Raw genomic sequence first — 20603 nt, 5'->3', positions numbered from 1 at the left:
CCGACATTATTGGGTACAACGCACCCGAACCAACGTTGACGTTTGCAATAGTTTGGACGGACGCCAACGAGGTCATCACCTTTAACGCGGTAACCGAACCTGTTTGGAGAACGTTTCTTAGTTGGTCCCAACAGTCGCTGGTGTGGTCGTGTAGCTGTTGCGACAATACATTACACTCGCCGATAACAGTAACGGCCAACGAGAGAAACCAATTGAATCTTACCCCGTAATGGCATCCCATCATCGTAGGAATCAGTCGTATCTTCTTCCTTACATCGACGCCAGCCCGTGGTACCATCAAACTACGCACGACCATTAGCACGCGGTCTTGTTCATCGACGATGCTTGTAAACCACGTGTTCTGCCATAAGTTGTCATTGTAAACGCCGGCGGCTAAGGCGATCTGTCCTTGTTGCGGCGACGGCGGCCGAGACGGGGGCGAAGACGGTGGCGTAGACGACGAGTCGACTTCCGATACATTTTCTACGTTTGAGATGACAAACGCCAATAAAAATGAAATTATTACACGTGCTTTGCAATAGTTGTGCATTTTAACCGGTTAGAGGGATACAAGATATTTTGCAAATTCCGTTGAAAATGTCTCTACTACTTGTGTGTGTAATCTACACCGCCGAAACGTAGAGCGCTTTGGTTGTGTGCATATAGCAAAACAAACAAAATTGTGTGTCTGCCTGCATGTAACACACGCTAAATGTCAACGTGGACGTTATTAACATCCATGTCGTTTGAGTCATAACAGTTAAACGGTCTTTTGTTATTGAATTTTATTTTTTTTTAATAACTAGTTCGCATCCAAAAAATTCGATTGCACGATGTTTTCGACATTTTATAACGGATTCTCAAAGCTCGGCACGTGTCAATGCAAAATTTAGACGCCGTACGGTGTTTTATTCGCGCAACACTTCGTGTGTATTGAAAACATACTATTATTTATAAACGAAATATTGGTTAAAAAATAATAATAATAATATTGAAATTAAAGCCGGCACGAGAGAGGGGACGGAAAATGTCGGACTCGGAAAGCTCTGAATAATGGTAGAAATATTCAAAAAGCTTAAAGTTGTATTTTTAGTTTTATGGCGATAAGCATAGGATATGAACTGTTATTGAACAATTACCTACTTAAGTTTCCTATTTTTATTTATGCATTTATTTGGTATTTCAATACTGTGTTATACAATATCTTAGACAACAAAATCCCGTCATTAATTTTACTTTTATGTTTACTCAATAGTTCCTTATAAACAACATTACGGTATAATTTAACAAAAAAATGTAACGTGTGATAACGTCATTTTGATAACATCCCACCAAACTATTTGGCAGCTGTATTATTATATTAGTAGGTGGAGTTATCCGAGTGGGTAAGGCTCGTTCGTCAAGAAACCATCTCGTGATGTCAGCGTTGAGCTTTAAGAGGCTAAAACTCAATTCAACAAAAAATTGTTGTTAAATCGCTGTCAATGATGCTGTGATAGTCCGAAAAATAATTTAACTACTAAAAAAGAGTCCTAACTACTGAACTCATGGTTACACATCACAGTTTAACCTTTAAGTTAAAATTTTGTAAAAAATTGCCTATACTTTACTCCTTAAAAATGGGCGGTGTGGCGTGGCCGATTAAGCTACATGATGATAATATTTATAATTATTGATAGTGATTGCAGACAAATGACGCATTGGTTTGCGGTTGTCGGTCATTATTACCTGTACAAATAGTGTAGAATAAGTTTGGAACCGTTCTTTACCACAAGTAGGTTATGTGTGTTGTATAACGGCAGTCGCCGATCATTATTATTTATTACATGTACAAAAATCCTATAAGTAAAGTTTGAAACCGTATAATATCTTCCCTATACACGTTATGATACACACTAGCAATGTGATGCTTCGTTATAATTTATAGCGTCTCTAAAAAAAAATACAATTAGTATTTTTTCTAACAAATTGTTAAATAATAATTTAGGCAATTAATTCATTTTTATAGTATATTTTTTTCTTTAAAATAATAGTTCAGGTAATATATTATACTTTTTTCAAAACGACACCAAACTATTTCTCTCTAATATAGCTATAAATGATTCTTAATAGTGCACTAATTTGAACTTTAAAAAGGTATAACTTTTGAACAGGTGAGTATAAAAAATATTAACAGAATATCTCTGATTCCTATTTGAATTTTAAAAGTTGATAGTGCGCATGTGCAAACTACACAAGGTTAAACTTTAGATTTTGGCTTAAAATGTTCGTTAAGTTTCAACTAATAACAATTAAAAGTCAAAATTTAAGAAAAATCAAAAGCGGCTCTGTAAATCAAGGCGTTCCAAACTTTTTGAACAAAAACACTGTGCAGCTTCTCCACAATTTGACCGACGAAGGTAGTAGGTAGTATAATAAAAAGTTACTGTAATGGAGTTACCAAAATATTAGAAGCTGTGTTATATGACTTTTATAATAACAAATTCATCTAATCCATTGCGTTCTTTTCGGAGATATCTGCCGTAAAATTGTAAAACCAAAATAACAATAATTGAGCGTGTCTGGTATTGTATAATAAATAAATAAAAAAAAGAGTGAAATATTTGCTTATACAAGTGTACATTTTTTTAAATTAAAAAAAATTATATTTTTAATAATTTATTTTCATTTAGTATTTTTTTATTTTAAAACTTAAATCATGTTTTTTCATAACGTACACGATATTTAATTTCTTTAAATTTTTTATGCTATTAATCATTTAACGCTTACAACACATGTTCATTCGTGGGTAAATATTTTACAATATATTTGTTCATAACTTGTAGTTTATACAAGTAATTTTTTTTAGCATGTGTATAGATTAATTAGGACAAATGTTTTTACCTATATGCGTACGGTCAATAGATAACAAATCTATTACTACTGTCAAAACTCAAAACCCAAGGAAAAACAATAATTCGTCAATGGCGACGAGCACAGTTCAACACAGTTGTGGCTATTATTAGAGGATGTTTTATTAAATCATTGAGATCATATTTAATTAAAAAACAAACGAAAATGCGTTTTATAAATCACCTTAATTTTTAACATAGTTTACGTGGCATAATGAAATAAGCATTATTAAATTTTTTTAAATCCGGTAACTAATTCTATGTAAATAATCAACGTGCAATATCTTTGCTTTTGTATGATTGAACTGCTAGAGAAAACATACTGCTTTGATAGCTAACCGTGGAGCTTACTTAGACACTATAGGTAGTTTGCCACATTACCAAGTCAAAACGGAAACCCAGGTTGGTCAAATGATCACTTATATATTGGACTTGGAACTGCATTTTTTTTTTACATAAAACTGGTAGTCGTAACTGGCAGGATCTAGCGCATCTCGTTCGTTCATCATTTGCTCCAAAATTACCGGTTCGAAATCCGGTTGACAATTGGACATCAAAAAGCTGAACAAGTCGAGGGTGTGCCGGTTTAATTCATCGCCATAGTTTAAGCCAGGTTGCCACCACACCTTCGTCGTGGGTGATGTATTTGAACCACGCGTTCTTCCATAAGTGTTCTCTGTAAACACCTTGGACCAACATGTCCTGTAGCGCTGTCGGCGGCGGAGGCGACGGGTTGACCCGCATTACAAACGCCGGTAAAATTGTAACTATCAAATGTACGGTTGCAATTGTCGCGCATTGCAACATTGGGTTTGGATTTCAAATTTCAAATTTGAACACAGTTTTGGCACAGTTTCGGCGAGTCTTGGCCTATGGATCGGGCAAACGGCAGAAGAAGAAGAAAAATATTTGAAATTCCGCTGAAAACGTCTACTACTCGAATGTAGTCTGTACCGAAACATAGAAGGGTTGAGTACATTATATAACAAAACACACAAAATTGTTTGCCCATATGTAACATATGCGCTGAATGTCAACGTGAACATCATTAATTATGGAAACGTCGAGTTATCAGTATATATTTTTATATATACTGATAACTCGACGTTTCGCAAACGGTTTTTTTGTTATTGATTTTTTTTCTTTGACGACTAGTCGGGATTTGAAGATTCTATAGGACGATATTTTAGGCATTAAACAACGGATTCTCAAAGCTCGGCAAGTGTATGTAAAATGTAGACGCCATGCTGCGGTGTACACACACAACACAAGTGTATTGAAAACAGAATATTATTTGTAAAGTGTAAACCGCTAATATTGATTAACCAAAATAACAGTCTACTTAAAGTCTAACGGCTAAAATTATAAAACATGGAACATATGCTTATCTATAATTGAAATAAAACTTGGTACCGTGAGTTTTTGAGAATGCCATATTTTACTTTTTCGTGTCTCAACAAAAAAAACATTGGGTTTGATTATAAATACAACCGATGAACGTCAAAGGTAATAAAATAAACATGCGTTCTATACAAAAAATGAACCGCCCAGTTTTGTATTTTATGAATTATGAACAAAAATAATAAATTAGAATGTAACGTTTTGATAAATTACATTAATATTAATAATTTAAACCAAATAAGTATTATACTACTGGAGCAAAAAATGAACCGCCCAGTTTTGTATTTCATGAATTATGAACAAAAATAAAAAAATTAGAATGTAATGTTTTGATAAATTACATTAATATTAATATTATAAACCAAATAAGTATTATACTACTGGAGCAGTTACTAACCCAGAAGTTATTAAAAACCAACTAGCGTTAAAAAGAGAAAAATTAACGGCACCTGTCAAAGGCCGATCGGTATTGATCACTTTACCTGCCATCAGTTAAGTTCTCTGAAAAAGTTCTTCGTGTCCTTCCAAGTTGCAGTGCCTTGTTTGTTTTACGCTCCGAAACGGTAATTAAAAGTTCTTTTAGGGGAAGTTTGTTTTATGTATATAAATATCGAAAATATTGTCCAATACCGGTAGAACAGCCTTCACCTGTCAAAGTGTAAACATGTTTTTTTATCACGCTCGTAGTTTTTAAAACTTAATTTCTAAGAAATACAACTGTATAATTTGAATTTTATATCAATTATTAAAAGACAACACTTCAATCTACCAACACCGAGTAAAATACATTTTACACCGTAAAGCTGTAACCCCTCATAGGTAAGCGTATTCATAAATTTTAATTAATACACAACACACTCACAATGCATCGCACCATGTGCAATCAGCTAACAACAGGCCATAAATCAGATAATATCAAACCGATAACTCCAATCTAACCTGCATTTGATAATTTCGTCATTTGTTTTGGATATTTATTTATTTTGTTAAATGGTTACAAACCGTTCGTCTGAGCGCTGATTCATGTCAGCTCACTAGTATTAGCTTCAAACATAGAAGATGTATTTACCGTAGATGGCGTCTCCACCCTATATTTATGAAATGCGAGAAGAAAACAAACACAAGTCAACCAGAAATTATAATTTTTTTGAAATATATGTTCCGAAGTTACTTAACAAATTATACAACTACTCTTATGAGTTGAATATCGTGTAGAAAAAAACAATACAAAATTTCCTTAGATTTACTGTTGAATCAAGTCCATATATATATATATATTATTTAGTGTAGGTCTTTAAAATGTTTATAAAATGTTAATAATAAAATTGAAAAATGGGCAATTCCAATCTATTCATAATAGATTTTATAGCGCAGTTGTATTTTAATATTTTTTTACTTCAATATTTTTTAAATAGAGTACATTTTACTCAAAACAAATGCATATCAATGTTTACTTTTATTAATAAAATATAATTTTTTTTTATTGAAAAAAAAAATAACACTAAAATGTAAAACTGGTTGCAGTAATTTTATACTAATAATTAAATATTATGTGTTCGGTTAAAATATGAAATTTCTTATTACTAAATTGTACAATAATGATACTATATGGTTTTTTTCAGACACAAAAAACATGGTTGATTTGTTGAGTGGTAAAAAGGAAGCTTTGATTGACAATGGGTTCTTAAAACGGTTTTGTTCAGTTGTGTGGATTGTTAAACAATGGCCAAAGATGAATTTTATTTTAGTCTTATACTCGGTCATAATACTTTTGTTCAGTATTGTTGGTATCTCTTACAATTATGAAAATAATCCAATCTCTGACAGTTACAGATTGAGTCAAATAGTAACGGTTTATATTATCAGTGTTGTATGTATAGAAAAATATGTTACAATAGTCAGAAAGGCTAATAATATTTTAACAATATTAAATATCTCGAGTACTGATTCTTTGTTGATTCAGCAAGATCAATTGGACAATGAAAATATTTTAAGATTCAAAAAACTAAGTGCTGTTTTTTTTTGTTATTGGATTCTGATTTGTTTTACCGTATTTTTATGGATAGTTTTCCCAATTCTTTATAAGTATACAATGTCTTACAACGATTTGAACAGCTTGAAAATCATAAACGTAATCAATTTTTACTATCCAATTTCTGACCAATCCTATAGCAGATATTTTTATTTTATTCATATAATTGAAGCCTCGTTAGTCGTTTTGTTGACATTCTACACTTTCATTTTTGATGTATTTGTTTTCTCACTCTGTTTGGCGATAACTACGCACTATAAAATTATAACGTCAGGTTTAATGAAAATTGGACAAGACAGTAACGAGACAAGTAAGTGATAGAAATGTATAAATATCAAAAGTATTATACGGTAAAGAATTATGCAAATATATTGCTACCTTTTATTTATAATTGCTACAGCGATTTATCACTATAACAAAATAACAAATAACACATTATCAAGCTATATAGTTTATGAACTAACAACTAAACTATAATTTGTGTACTTTTGTGGCTTAAAATTTAATTTAAATTTTATATTTTATTGTTGGTATAGGTGACGGAATTTATGAGGAATTGAATACTACAATTTCTCGCTGCCAAAAAGTGCATTTGTAAGCTTAAATCTATATGGGGTTTTGTTTAACAATAGTGTTAATATATATTTTTAATACAATATTTCAGTCTATATAAATTTATTTTGTATAATATTTTTTGTAGGCATATGAGAGAATTCTGTTCCATAGTTCGTTTCAGTGCATTATTACATGTTGGTTGTTATTCTGGCTCACTCATAACAATTGTTTATAACATCGCCATGGTATTTTATTATAACTAATTTCAGAATTTTCACCAATATCTATATTGCCTTTCGTGTAGCTTTTTAATGTAATAAAAAAGTCCCAATCCGTAGTACTAACCGCAATAAAATATGTTTTAAATGTCAATAAAAAACAATGAATAGACACAATTGATTCTTGTTCATAAATAGTATTGACTTTATCGATCATGTCAATTTCATTCCCCACAACGATTGATAGGAAAAAACAAGTTTTTTTTTTGAAAATATTATTTTTTGTGCAGTTCACATTGTTTATTATAATTCATTTTATAGGTTAAAATTGTAAATGATATTTTTGGAATAATTTAACTTTTAAGAAAATAACTCGTTAAAATTGTTATTAATAAAAATGTTCTTATTTCAAAAATTTGTACTTTATCCTGGTAAATCTATTAGTTTTTATGAAGAAATCCTCGTTAAGTTAGACATTTTTAAGAAAAGTTCTATATCGTTGGGCTTAGTTTGGTTAATGCAAGTTAGCTGTTTAATTTTACACAAATTTTCTTATTTCTTCAGATATTTGTAACTTATCCTCTTAATTATATTGGCCTATTGCAATTCATTGTATCATACATCTGCGTCGCTGGACAGCTATTCAATTACCTATATTTTTCGGACCTTATGAACGAGGCGGTAATTCAGGTTAAATGATATAAAGGTGTCTATTGTGAATACAAATATTTCTCTGGTTTTAGAGAGATGGTTTAAACTTTGGATTATACAGTTGTAACTGGACGGCAATGGATATGCGATTTAGAAAATTACTGCTGTTAGCGATGGCGATGAACAATGCGAATCAGTTGAAAATTAGAGCTACACCTACAAAAGTAATCGATTTAAAGTTATTTTTGAGTGTAAGTTTTACGAGAATATTGTATTATTCAAAAGCATACATCGGTGACGTTTTTCTAAATTGGTTTTTAAAAAACCACTTTTAATCTCGTTAATAGGCGAATAAATTAACAGTTGACACAAGACATTATACTTACGTTGAAGTATTTTTTCTGCTAACTCTTTTTATATGGATACATACAAAAACATTATTTTGAAGCATTAATTTCATTTTTAATAAAATATGTTGTCCAGGTTTTACAAACATCATATTCAGTAGCAAATATTATGGTGAACATGAAGTTATCGAATACGGATTAACAAACGTGCGTTTTTGAAATCGAAGATCGGCTGATAAAAACAAATCACAAATACACAGCTAGGTGTTTGGAAATCACATAATTTTAGTTATAAAACAAAAATCACGTTATAAATGTTTTAATCAGTTAATATATTTAAGGAAATATGATTGAAACATAGTTGTTACTTTCTATTAATATATGTATTTGCTGTATGGCGTTATAACCAATAAAATGTGCAATAATATTGAGATTTTGAAAGCATATTTTGGTGTGCAAATTTGGAATTTATGTTATAGTATGTCAACTGTATGAGTGGAATATTTTCTTATACATACATTTAATTTAACACTAACTCATTCTGTTATAAGATTCGATACAGAACTCGAAAGGTATTTGTCGAGACTAATTTTTTTTTGATAATGTATAAATTTAATATAGAGTTAAAAATAATGTTATTTTGAATTGCATAATTAGGTTTGACCCGTATTTGAAATACTTTTTATTATTTTAGAAAAATGTATACATTTTTTGTAAATACTTTAATTTTTCCGTTCAAACACAATACCAACAATAGAGTGACACAACTTGGTAATACGACAAATTATTTCGACTAGAGTAGTAGTTATGTAATAATATTGTTTGCCGATGTTGGCCAATCCGTACATTTAATACATTATACATACTACGGCAGTTATTTTAGTAAAAAATAACAATTTTCCCTTTTTCGTTAATTATTAAACTTTAAACTACAATGTTATTAGATACATACAAAATCTACTATATTAAAGATAAAACAAAGACCATGTAGAATGTTTGATTTATTCGTTTAACGTGGTTTCTCTGAATTTCTTTCACTTAATATTGTATTACAGAACATTTATTACTATCCACGAAATGTCAAAACTGCTTTAATTTTATATAAAGCTATTGCAAAGTTAAGGTGCTCCAAATTTAGGAAGGAATCGCGAAGGAGCAATAAAAAATTGCCTCAGAATTTCCCAAATTAATTCATAATATATTAGTGTAGGTCATTTAAAATATTTAAACGACAGTTCAGATTATACTTGTGTAATAATTGACCTTGGTTATCTTAGCTTCGATGCGGAACTTAGGTGTATTGTTCAATTAAGGCATTAAGCAATAAATAATTTATATTGCATTCTTCTTAAAATTTTAAGTACCTATTATTATTTGTTTAAAGGAGAAAACATGTTATCATAATAAGTACTTTTATAATAAAGGCACTTGTAACTTGAATACCTAGTAACATATATATTTATATGGATTTTTAAATTAAGAATAGTTTACTGACAATTTAGACTGGTCGATAACCAATTAAATTTATTTAATTAAGAATAAAAGTAAGGATATGAGGTGGAATGTGATTCGCTGGGTAACTTCACATATAACTTTAAACCGAATTAGGAATTAGATTTAGTCATTATTAAGCCCTAGGCCATTGAGAACAACGTGACCAACAATTTTCAGAAAGTTTAATTTAAGACGAATCTCTAACTCTTACATTTCTTGTAATAAACTATTAGTTTCTAATAATTCCTATTTATAAAATCATAGTTCTGTGGCAAAATAAAGCTTATAAATAAAAAGCTTAAACAATAACTCTAAAATTCTTGAAATTGATACATACCTAATTTATCAGTGTTATCAACAGTTTCTGAATATTCATTTAAATAGAGGGTCCCTTGTATTCACGTCAGTTAACTAGTATTATTAACTTAGTACGGTAAATTATATAATAAGTTGATGAGAATGGGGTTTAGAGTTATACTTTTATGAGTTCTATTCATTTTTAGTGTGGTTTCTGCTCACTGCAGACGATATTCTACAAAATCATAATACCATGTATTCCGTGCACCTTAGCCAAATAAGTAGGTAAAAAATACAATAAACCTAAAAATTCGTGCAGAAAGAACACTTAAAAATTCCATTTATATTTCCCAAAAGAATATATAATATATTAGTGTAGGTCATGTAAAAAGTTTAAAAGACACGTTGGAGTATACTTGTGTGAGTTGTCCTTCGAAAGAAATTAGCAGGCGATACACTTTATAATCGATATGTAAACTCTTTTACTATTAATTTTTAACAGACTACAACTGATAATAATTATAGAAGTCACCGTGCGCGTAAATTATATAGGTCATTTTCCTAGAAACAATGACATTTCAAAGAGAATGCATTAAATGCATTCTCTTTAGGTGTATTTATTTCAAGGCTTTACTTTGATTATTTTTAAATTATTTAAACGTATTTCAATGCATTTGTAGTCGGGTTTGTATATATAAATAAAATACTAGTTATGTAATATACATCATGATCAATATTAAGGAAATAGGACTAAGTCACTAGGATTGGCGCATTGTAAGAACTCAACCAGGCGAAGGTGAACGAGCGTTCCGCACTTTCAGTTGTCAGTTGAACATCACATTTAATATAAAAACTGTAGGTATCAATTAATTGTAATGTATTTATTAGCAATTATTTATGTTGAGATTATTGCTTGGTCGTTTGATATTTGTACTGGGAAAGATTTATAAATCAAAAAAGTTAGCTGTTTATTTATTATATTTTTACTGTCTCAATTTTCAAGAATAGTATGTGATTAGGTTGTAATTAATATTATTACGATTATAATAAACTAGTCCTTTTTATAATTTTTATAAGCCCGCCCACCGTATAAATTTTAAGAATTATTATTTAAACATTTATACAACAAAATATAACATGGAATCATACTAAATCATATTCACAAGAATATAATTGGTATGCACGCATTTTAGTATTTCAAAATTATAACACAAATAATATTTTGTTAAAAAAGAAATTAAAAAATAAGCCATGTAAGTCACTGTTTCTCTCTTTAACTATAATGGGTTTTATAGTGCACTCACTTATTAATTTTAAACTTCAGTGTTATTGAAAAAAGGAATACATTTTACTCTTTTAAAACCATATTTTCTTAATAAATCAAATATTACTTTTTATTATTGAATAACAAAAAATAACACTAATGTATAACTGAATCCAGTTAATTAAAAAAAAAAATTTTATTTAATGGGTTCGGTTTAAGCATGAAATTACTCATCACTAAATTCACTAAATTATACAATAATGTTGCAATGTTTTTATTTCAGGCAAAAAAAAACATGATTGATTTGTTAAATGATGGGTTCCTAAAACGGTTTTCTTCAGTTGTGTGGACTATTAAACAATGGCCAAAAATAAATTTCATATTAGTCATATACTCAGTTATAATACTTTTGTTCAGTATTGTTGGTCTCTTTTACAAATATACAAATAATCATAATATCGACAATTACAGGTTAAGTCAAATAGTAACGATTTATATTGCAAGTGTTATATGTATACAAAAAAGTGTTACAGTATTTAGAAAGGCTAACAACATTTTGAACTTATTTGATACCACATGTACTGTTTTTTTGTTGATTCAGCAAGATCGATTGGATAAAGAAAATATTATAAGATTTAAAAAACAAAAAACATTTATATTTGATTATTGGATTCTGATTTGCTTTACCGGATGTTCATGGATTGTTTTTCCACTTCTTTATAATTATACGATAGCTAACAACGATTTGAGTAGTTCAACAGCCATAAATGTCATTAATTTTTATTATCCGATAACTGACCAATCCTACAACAGATATTTTTATTTAATTTATATAATTGAAGCCTCTTTCATAGTTTTTCTTACATTCTACTGCTTTATTTTTGATGGATTCTATTTCTTACTATGTTTGTCAACAACTACCTATTATAAAATTATAATATCAGATTTGTTGAAATTTGGACACGGTGGTAACGAAACAAGTAAGTAATGAAAATGATAAATATTTATAATATTATATACGGTAATGAATTCTCTTTGTTACGGTTTGTAACTTTTTTTTAGAGAGTTTAATGTCTATTAACAAAAACTAAACTATAATTAGGGTTCTATTGTCGCTTTAAATTTAATATACCTTGTATGTCATATTGTTTGTGAAGGTGACGAAATGTTTAAGGAATTGAAAACAACGATTTCATGTAGCCAAAAAGTGCATTTGTAAGCTTAATTTTACTATCTACCACTTGCCTAAAAATAATGTTAATATATATTTTAAATATATTCCAGTCTATATGTATTTTGTTTACTATGTTTTTAGGCACATGAGAGAATTCTGTTCCGTTGTTCGTTTCAGTGCATTATTACATGTTAGTTGTTATTCTGGCTCACTCATAACATGTGCTTACAACATCGGATTGGTATTTTATCATTTTATTATCAATTAATTTTAGATTTTTGACCAATATCTATATTAGTTTGTTTGCCTTATTAATACAATAAAAAAGTCCTGATCCGTAGTACTAACCAAAGGCGTAATCAGGGGGGGGGGGGCTAAGGGGGCTTCAGACCCCCATTGGCTGTGTGCTAGTATAAATAAATTATAAACTACTAAGCCGGGTTCCAATACAACGGTCCCGTGTACCGTAAAAAATTTTACTTTGCCATGAATTTATTGGTTAATATATTTCATTACTATACTAGTAGGCTAGTAAAGTAAATTGCTACTTGTATGATAGGTGGCGTTAGATGATTTTTGCACTAATTGACTAAATAGATTGGCTTTGGCCAATATCAACAAAAATATAGTTTAAAAAAACTAAAAAACACGCTTAAATAGTAAAATAAACTAAAAAGTAGAAAATAGTTTTCAATATAGAAATCAATTGTGAAAAAAGTGTGGGGCGCTTTTCAAGAATTGATATATGTAGCACCCCACGCTTTTTTCATAATAATACTACTTATTTTTTATTAATTAATTTCTATATTGAAAATTATTTTCTACTTTTTAGTTTATTTTACTATTTAAGCGTGTTTTTTAGTTTTTTTAAAACTATATTTATTTTCCACTTTTTAGTTCGATGTGCTTTAAAATCGTGTTTTTTTAATTCTAGTACATACGTGTCTCTATTACTTGAAAACTTCAGGTAAACAACAATGAATACACGCATGTACGTTCGGTTGCCTATCTCTTTTGGTTACATAGTTACATACAAACATACAAACAAATTACATAGTTACATACAAACAAACATATATACATATTAAATACATACAAGTGAAGCTAATATAAGCGTGTTAAAAATGAACTACTAAATGAGGATAATATAATCAAATAATTTTCCAAAAAGACACCGACAAGAATGAAACTAGATGACTGGACCAAGTAATAATATACCCAAAAGAATTGTACTGTTATGTAACAAAGAAAAATTTGAAAACTAATATGATGTAAAAGTATAGAATCATAATAATATTATATTATATTCCTATAAGAATTTTTAATGACAGCTTATTTATTAAGGTAGCCCCCTTCCATTGAAAAATCCTGGGTACGCCACTGGTACTAACCGCAATAAAACATGTTTTCAATGTCAATTTTATTCCCTACAACATATGGTGGGAAAAAACAAGTTTTTGTTTTTGAAAATATTATTTTTTGTGCAGTTCACATTGTTTATTATAATTCATTTTATAGGTTAAAATTGTAAATGATATTTTTGGAATAATTTAACTTTTAAGAAAATAACTCGTTAAAATTGTTATTAATAAAAATGTTCTTATTTCAAAAATTTGTACTTTATCCTGGTAAATCTATTAGTTTTTATGAAGAAATCCTCGTTAAGTTAGACATTTTTAAGAAAAGTTCTATATCGTTGGGCTTAGTTTGGTTAATGCAAGTTAGCTGTTTAATTTTAAACAAATTTTCTTATTTCTTCAGATATTTGTAACTTATCCTCTTAATTATATTGGCCTATTGCAATTCATTGTATCATACATCTGCGCCGCTGGACAGTTATTCAATTACCTATACTTTTCGGACCTTATGAACGAGGCGGTAATTCAGGTTAAATGATATAAAGGTGTCTATTGTGAATAAAAATATTTCTCTGGTTTTAGAGAGATGGTTTAAACTTTGGATTATACAGTTGTAACTGGACGGCAATGGATATGCGATTTAGAAAATTACTGCTGTTAGCGATGGCGATGAACAATGCGAATCAGTTGAAAATTAGAGCTACACCTACAAAAGTAATCGATTTAAAGTTATTTTTGAGTGTAAGTTTTACGAGAATATTGTATTATTCAAAAGCATACATCGGTGACGTTTTTCTAAATTGGTTTTTAAAAAACCACTTTTAATCTCGTTAATAGGCGAATAAATTAACAGTTGACACAAGACATTATACTTACGTTGAAGTATGTTTTCTGCTAACTCTTTTTATATGGATACATACAAAAACATTATTTTGAAGCATTAATTTCATTTTTAATAAAATATGTTGTCCAGGTTTTACAAACATCATATTCAGTAGCAAATATTATGGTGAACATGAAGTTATCGAATACGGATTAACAAACGTGCGTTTTTGAAATCGAAGATCGGCTGATAAAAACAAATCACAAATACACAGCTAGGTGTTTGGAAATCACATAATTTTAGTTATAAAACAAAAATCACGTTATAAATGTTTTAATCAGTTAATATATTTAAGGAAATATGATTGAAACATAGTTGTTACTTTCTACTAATATATTTATTTGCTGTATGGCGTTATAACCAATAAAATGTGCAATAATATTGAGATTTTAAAAGCATATTTTGGTGTGCAAATTTGGAATTTATGTTATAGTATGTCAACTGTATGAGTGGAATATTTTCTTACACATACATTTAATTTAACACTAACTCATTCTGTTATAAGATTCGATACAGAACTCGAAAGGTATTTGTCGAGACTAATTTTTTTTGATAATGTATAAATTTAATATAGAGTTAAAAATAATGTTATTTTATTTTTATTTTTGTAAACGGGTGAACACCCTTTGTTAAGTAATAGTACAGTAAAATCTTAATTTAACAAAAAATCAGAAAAATAGCTTAAAACTAAAAGGAAAACAATAATAAGAATAAGTAATAATTAATTAATAGTAGTTTTAAACATTGACAATAACAATTATAAAATAAATGGTATCAATAAATAAAAAATTAGTAACATATTTTAAACCTCAATGAAACTTTAATTAAATAATAATATACAATTTAAATAACAACCAAACTCAATGCTGTATATACATTTTGTTTAAACGTACTTCGTGGCATGAAAAAAAATCTATATGATCAGCAATAAGGTTAGCTAATGACAAAACTCTAGGAAAAAACAATGTGGAACTATAGTTGTTTTTATAAAATGGAACAAAGAATAATTTAGATTTTCGTAAAGTGCGATTGGGTATATTAAAATGAATCATAGATAACAATTCAGGAGAATAAGTATGACCATTTAATAAATCGTATAAAAACATAATGTCAGCAACATTTCTCCTTAATTCACAATTTGTGAAACCTAGTTGAGGGATTTGGACATTATAAACTTCTCTTGCAATGTGCATATTTAATTTATAACATAATAATTTAAAAAATGTATATTGAACATTTTCGATAATATTTTTGTATGAAGAATAACTAGGTGACCAGACGATTGAGCCAAACTCGAGATGAAATCTCACTAGAGAAAAATATAATGTTTTAAAAGAATTAATATTTTTAAAATTACTCGTATTCCTATTTATGAATCCCAACATTTTAAACATTTTAATTACAGTGTTAATGTTATGTTGAAACGCTTAATTAGTTTTGACCCGTATTTGAAATACTTTTCTGTATTTTTCCGGCGTTTTATACCTCAGCTTTTAGCTTCAATGCAGAGCAGCAGAGAGAATGGTTTTACCTTGATGTGTGTTTTTTTTGTGTCGGTATACACTGTAACTTTGTGAATACTGGACTAATTCTTTCGAGTAGCAACTCTATAAAACACAAATTTCATTTAGTTGGTACTTTAGGGGCGTAAAAGTATAAAAAGTTTACTTCTTCACAGTCGAAATTTGAAGAAACATAAAAAAACCGTACGAGTTTTTAAGTTTTACTGGCTATAATTTCGAGAAAAAGAGTCGGATCAAGTTGAAATTTATAAGGAATATTTATTTGGTATGCTCGCACACGTCAGTTGTATCAAATTTAAATTAAACCCATTTTCCATCCCCCTAGAGGGGGTTCAAGTTTTTTTAGTTTTTTAGCCGTAATTTTAGGACCTATAAGTTGAAAATTTGTCAGTAGTTAGAACTCATATGTATTCATAACATATTAAACGGAAAACAAATTCGGCACTACAGTTTTTTTTATTTGCCGGAAAACTGTGTTTTGAATCTGCGAAGATTGCGTATATATGGTATATTTTAACAAAAACGCCTAAAATCTTAAAAATGTTTTTATCAAATCATTAAAACAATTTTATGTAGATCTATGTAGAATGATACTATTAACTTTTGTGCTCAAGTAGCACTGTTGACTTTTAGTTTACACAAATTTAATTTTTTTTTTTTTTGATAAGCATCAAAGCGTTTATTTGAAAGTGATTTTATCCGAGAGGAACTAGTACAGTCAATCATAATGGAATCAAAGCAACGAAGGGACGGAGAGGTCACAGGTCTACAAGAATTATTATAAATAAAAATGATAAAGTTGAATAAAATCACTTTCAAATAAACGCTTTGATGCTTATTTGTAAATACAACACCTCAATTTAATACTTTCTAACTTTGCTGGTTTATACTGTGCTTGGTTTGGACTGTACTGGCTTGAAAATACTAACTACCGATTTGCATCGAAGAGTTATTTCGAAAGTGATTTTATCACTTTCAAATTTCAAATTTCCTGTAAACCTGTGACCTCCCCGTCCCCACTGTGCCTCGACCCAACTATGCTCCGTCCCCACTATACCCCGAACCCACTGTACTGGTTTTTTTTTGTGTCTGTATACACTGTAACTTTGTGACTACTGGACCAATTCCTTCGAGTAGCGACTCTATTAATCACAAATTTCATCTAGTTGGTACTACACTAAATCATGTATCTGATTACAGTAGATACACGATTTATTGGGAAAAGAGCCGAACCGTCTACTTATTAAGACACTTAATCGTTCTGACACGACAAAACCACAGTCGTCTTTTGTTATCACGTTGTTTTACCGCCCGCGGCCGACCGTACCCAAGGTCAACTATGAGTACATGTCCAACTACTTGTAAATTATGAAGAGGACTGTTATTTATTAGAGCCAGATTAAGTGTTGGTTTTTATATAGTCTACCGTCCCAAAATTCATTTCCTATTACACAATTTTTTTAAAGGAACACTAATGTTTTGCACATTGTTATTCATTTAAAGAGATTCACGCTTGATTGTTTAAATTATCCAATATTAGATAATCTGCTTCGTGCTAATTTAAAATTTTTAGTTTATCAACTTGTAGCTCTAATTTTGTATAAAATATTTATACAAAATATTACAATACTCGTATTGTAATATAATATCATGATTAATAATATTAAGGAAAACTGATATTAATGAGAAGTTGTCAAAAAAGGATTAACACATACGTGCGTTTTTAAATTTGAAGATCGACTGATAAAAACAAATCTTTAATTATAATCTAGGTGTTTCAAAATCCTGGAATTTTAGTTACATGTTAAAATGAATGTTACAAAATCTGTAAATCACTTTAAATATTTAAGAAAATATGTTTGACATATTATAGTTGTAACATTATAATAATATGTGTTTTCTGTATTGAGTTATAATCAATAAAATCTACAATAATATTGACATTTTAAAGGCACTTCTGGGTGTATAAATTTGAAATGTATAAAAATCTCTATCTTTATGTCGTTGACGCGAAATCGTAACACGAATTTTCCACGCAAATTTCGGAATGACCCCTAGCCCAATAATATATTCATGTTAAAATATTTGCTTTATCAACGTTTGATAGCTCATACTTATGTTGGTGAATTAATTTTTTTTATGGCATTGCTAGTTATTAAACATGTGTTTGTCAGAAGATATTAATGATCTTTGCTACTGGAGGGTGCTCTCGGTTTTTTGATACTTAAAGCCTTGTTCTGACTTATTTTGTTTTAGGATGTTAGTACACCTATTGTATGATTATAAGAGATTTAATATTTAATTGAATATTTATCATCATTTAAGATTAATTTTTTCATTACAGTCGTGAGTAGTTACATTAAGGGATTTATTAATTGTTTGAACTCTGTTTCCACAGATAATTAGTTAGTATTGTTATTATGGCGGTGGAACATTTTGAAGTTGGGGGCTAGTTTTGTTTGTTCGAGTTTGTCTATTTAAAGGCTTTACTTCGAGTATTTTTAAATTATTTAAATTAATTTCTACCTATGTAATTGTTGCCGGGTTTGTATATCATCATCGACTTAATGAATCGATTGCTCGTACATGAAATGGAGGGCTCGTGACCGAGTTAACGCTAACACACTGCTGCCTTACACACTTGGCCCTTACTCTTCCTAGAGACTGTGTACATAATACATGTATATATACTATACTATGTAGTTATATATATATAACTCATACTTCGCTATATAATGTTCGTGTACCTAATACCTGTGTCCCATAGTCTTTATAACAAGGAAAGAACTACGTCGCCAGGATTGCCGCATTGTGAAAACACAACAGAGCGAAGTCAAACGAGCGTTCCGCACTTATGTCCATCGCCAATTGAACATCGAAATTAACATAAAAAAAATTGTATGTATTATTTATGTGGACATTCTGATAGGTTTTTTGATATTAGTAGTAGAAAATACTTATATTTCAAAAGTAATAATTGTTTATTTAGTTTGTTTCAATTTTCAAGACTTATATGCGATTAGATACTATTTAATATTATTACTTTTATTATTAATTGGTTTATTAGTTGAGTTATGTCTAATTTCCAATGCGTACGAGTTACTTATATTATTTTAAAAATCAAACCCTAAATTTTAAGGATTATCATTAAAACAATCACTTAAAGAAAAAATAATATGGAATAAAAATACGAAAATATATTTACAAGCACCTTGTAAAAATATTATATGTAGGCACATTTCTGAGATTTAAAAATTAAAAAATTGTTTTTGTTAAAAACAGAATTATAAAAAATAGGCCATTCCTCTCTTTCACTGTTATGGGTTTCAAAGCTCATGTTGTAGTTCATTTTTGATGTTTTGTTCATTTTTTCATGTTCATTTTTAACTTCAGTGTACATGATTTAAAAAAAAAAATTGCTCAATAAAATCCAGGCTTCTTTTATAAATCAAATACTTTTTTTTTATTGGAGAACAAAAAATAACACTTAATAAAAAACTGATTTCAGTAATATTACACAAAATTTAAATATAATAGGTTTAGTTTAAGCACGAAATTACTTATTACTAAATAATTATATAATAATATTACAATGTTTTTATTTCAGGGAAAAAAAACATGGTTGATTTGTTGAGTGGTAGAAAGGAAGCTATGACTGACAATGGATTCTTAAAACGGTTCCGTTCAACTGTGTGGGTTATTAAACAATGGCCAAAAATGAATTTCATATTAATAATATACTCAGTCATAATACTTTTGTGTAGTATTGTTGGAATATGTTACAAATATAAAAATAATCATATCTTTGACAGTTACAGATTAAGTCAAATATTTACGGTTTATATTGTCAGTGTTATATGTATACAAAAATTTGTTACTGTAATCAGAAAAGCTAATAACATTTTGAACATGTTAGATATTACGTATACTGATTTGTTGTTGATTCAGCAAGATCGATTAGATGATAAAAACATTATAGGATTCAAAAAAAAAAAAACCTTACTTTTCTATTATTGGATTCTGGTTTTTATCAACGTATTTTCATGGATTGTTATTCCAATTCTTTATAATTATACAATGTCAAACAAAGATTCGAGTAGCTCAATAGGCATAAATGTTCTTAATTTGTATTATCCGATTTCTGATCAATCCTACAATAAACATTTTTATTTAATTTATATATTTGAAGCCTCTTTCATGGTTTTAGTTACATTCTACATTTTTATATTTGATGGATTCTTTTTCTTACTCTGTTTGTCAATAACTACCCATTATAAAATTATAAGATCAGATTTGATGAAATTTGGACACGGCGGTAACAAAACTAGTAAGTGATGAAAATGATAAATATTAATAGTATTATACGGTAATCATTCTCTCAGTAAACTTTGAATCCAAATATATTGCTATACTATATTTATCCTTGATACAATTCCTTTAACACATTACTAACAGAATGTGTTTTTAGAAAATTTAAGAGTTCCGCAGCACAAAAATAGATATGTTACAAAAAAA

The 20603-nt window shown here is 28.9% G+C and overlaps 1 protein-coding gene across 1 annotated transcript; it reads left to right on the top strand.

Moving 5' to 3' along the window:
- Positions 1–6603: 6603 nt before the first annotated feature.
- On the top strand, positions 6604–14851 carry LOC126846202 (uncharacterized). Its single transcript, XM_050585450.1, has 6 exons — positions 6604–6634; positions 6861–6918; positions 7025–7124; positions 14086–14202; positions 14265–14423; positions 14656–14851. Exons 1-6 carry the CDS (start codon positions 6604–6606, stop codon positions 14719–14721), a joined length of 531 nt encoding a protein of 176 aa, XP_050441407.1. The 3' UTR covers positions 14722–14851.
- Positions 14852–20603: the final 5752 nt, after the last annotated feature.

Source organism: Adelges cooleyi, unplaced genomic scaffold (assembly GCF_023614345.1).
Source record: "Adelges cooleyi isolate 19-005CV unplaced genomic scaffold, UGA_ACOO_1.1 ACOO_flye_CR_arks_rails_tigmint_CR_PRNA_9, whole genome shotgun sequence".
In the NCBI taxonomy this organism is placed as follows: domain Eukaryota; kingdom Metazoa; phylum Arthropoda; class Insecta; order Hemiptera; family Adelgidae; genus Adelges; species Adelges cooleyi.
This window is presented reverse-complemented; position numbering and strand designations above follow the sequence as displayed.

Coding starts and splice junctions, on each gene's coding strand:
- LOC126846202 (XM_050585450.1), top strand. CDS start 6,604: ATGAAAATTGGACAAGACAGTAACGAGACAA. Junction 14,203..14,264: donor CGGACCTTATGAACGAGGCG/GTAATTCAGGTT, acceptor CTCTGGTTTTAG/AGAGATGGTTTAAACTTTGG. Junction 14,424..14,655: donor ATTTAAAGTTATTTTTGAGT/GTAAGTTTTACG, acceptor TATGTTGTCCAG/GTTTTACAAACATCATATTC.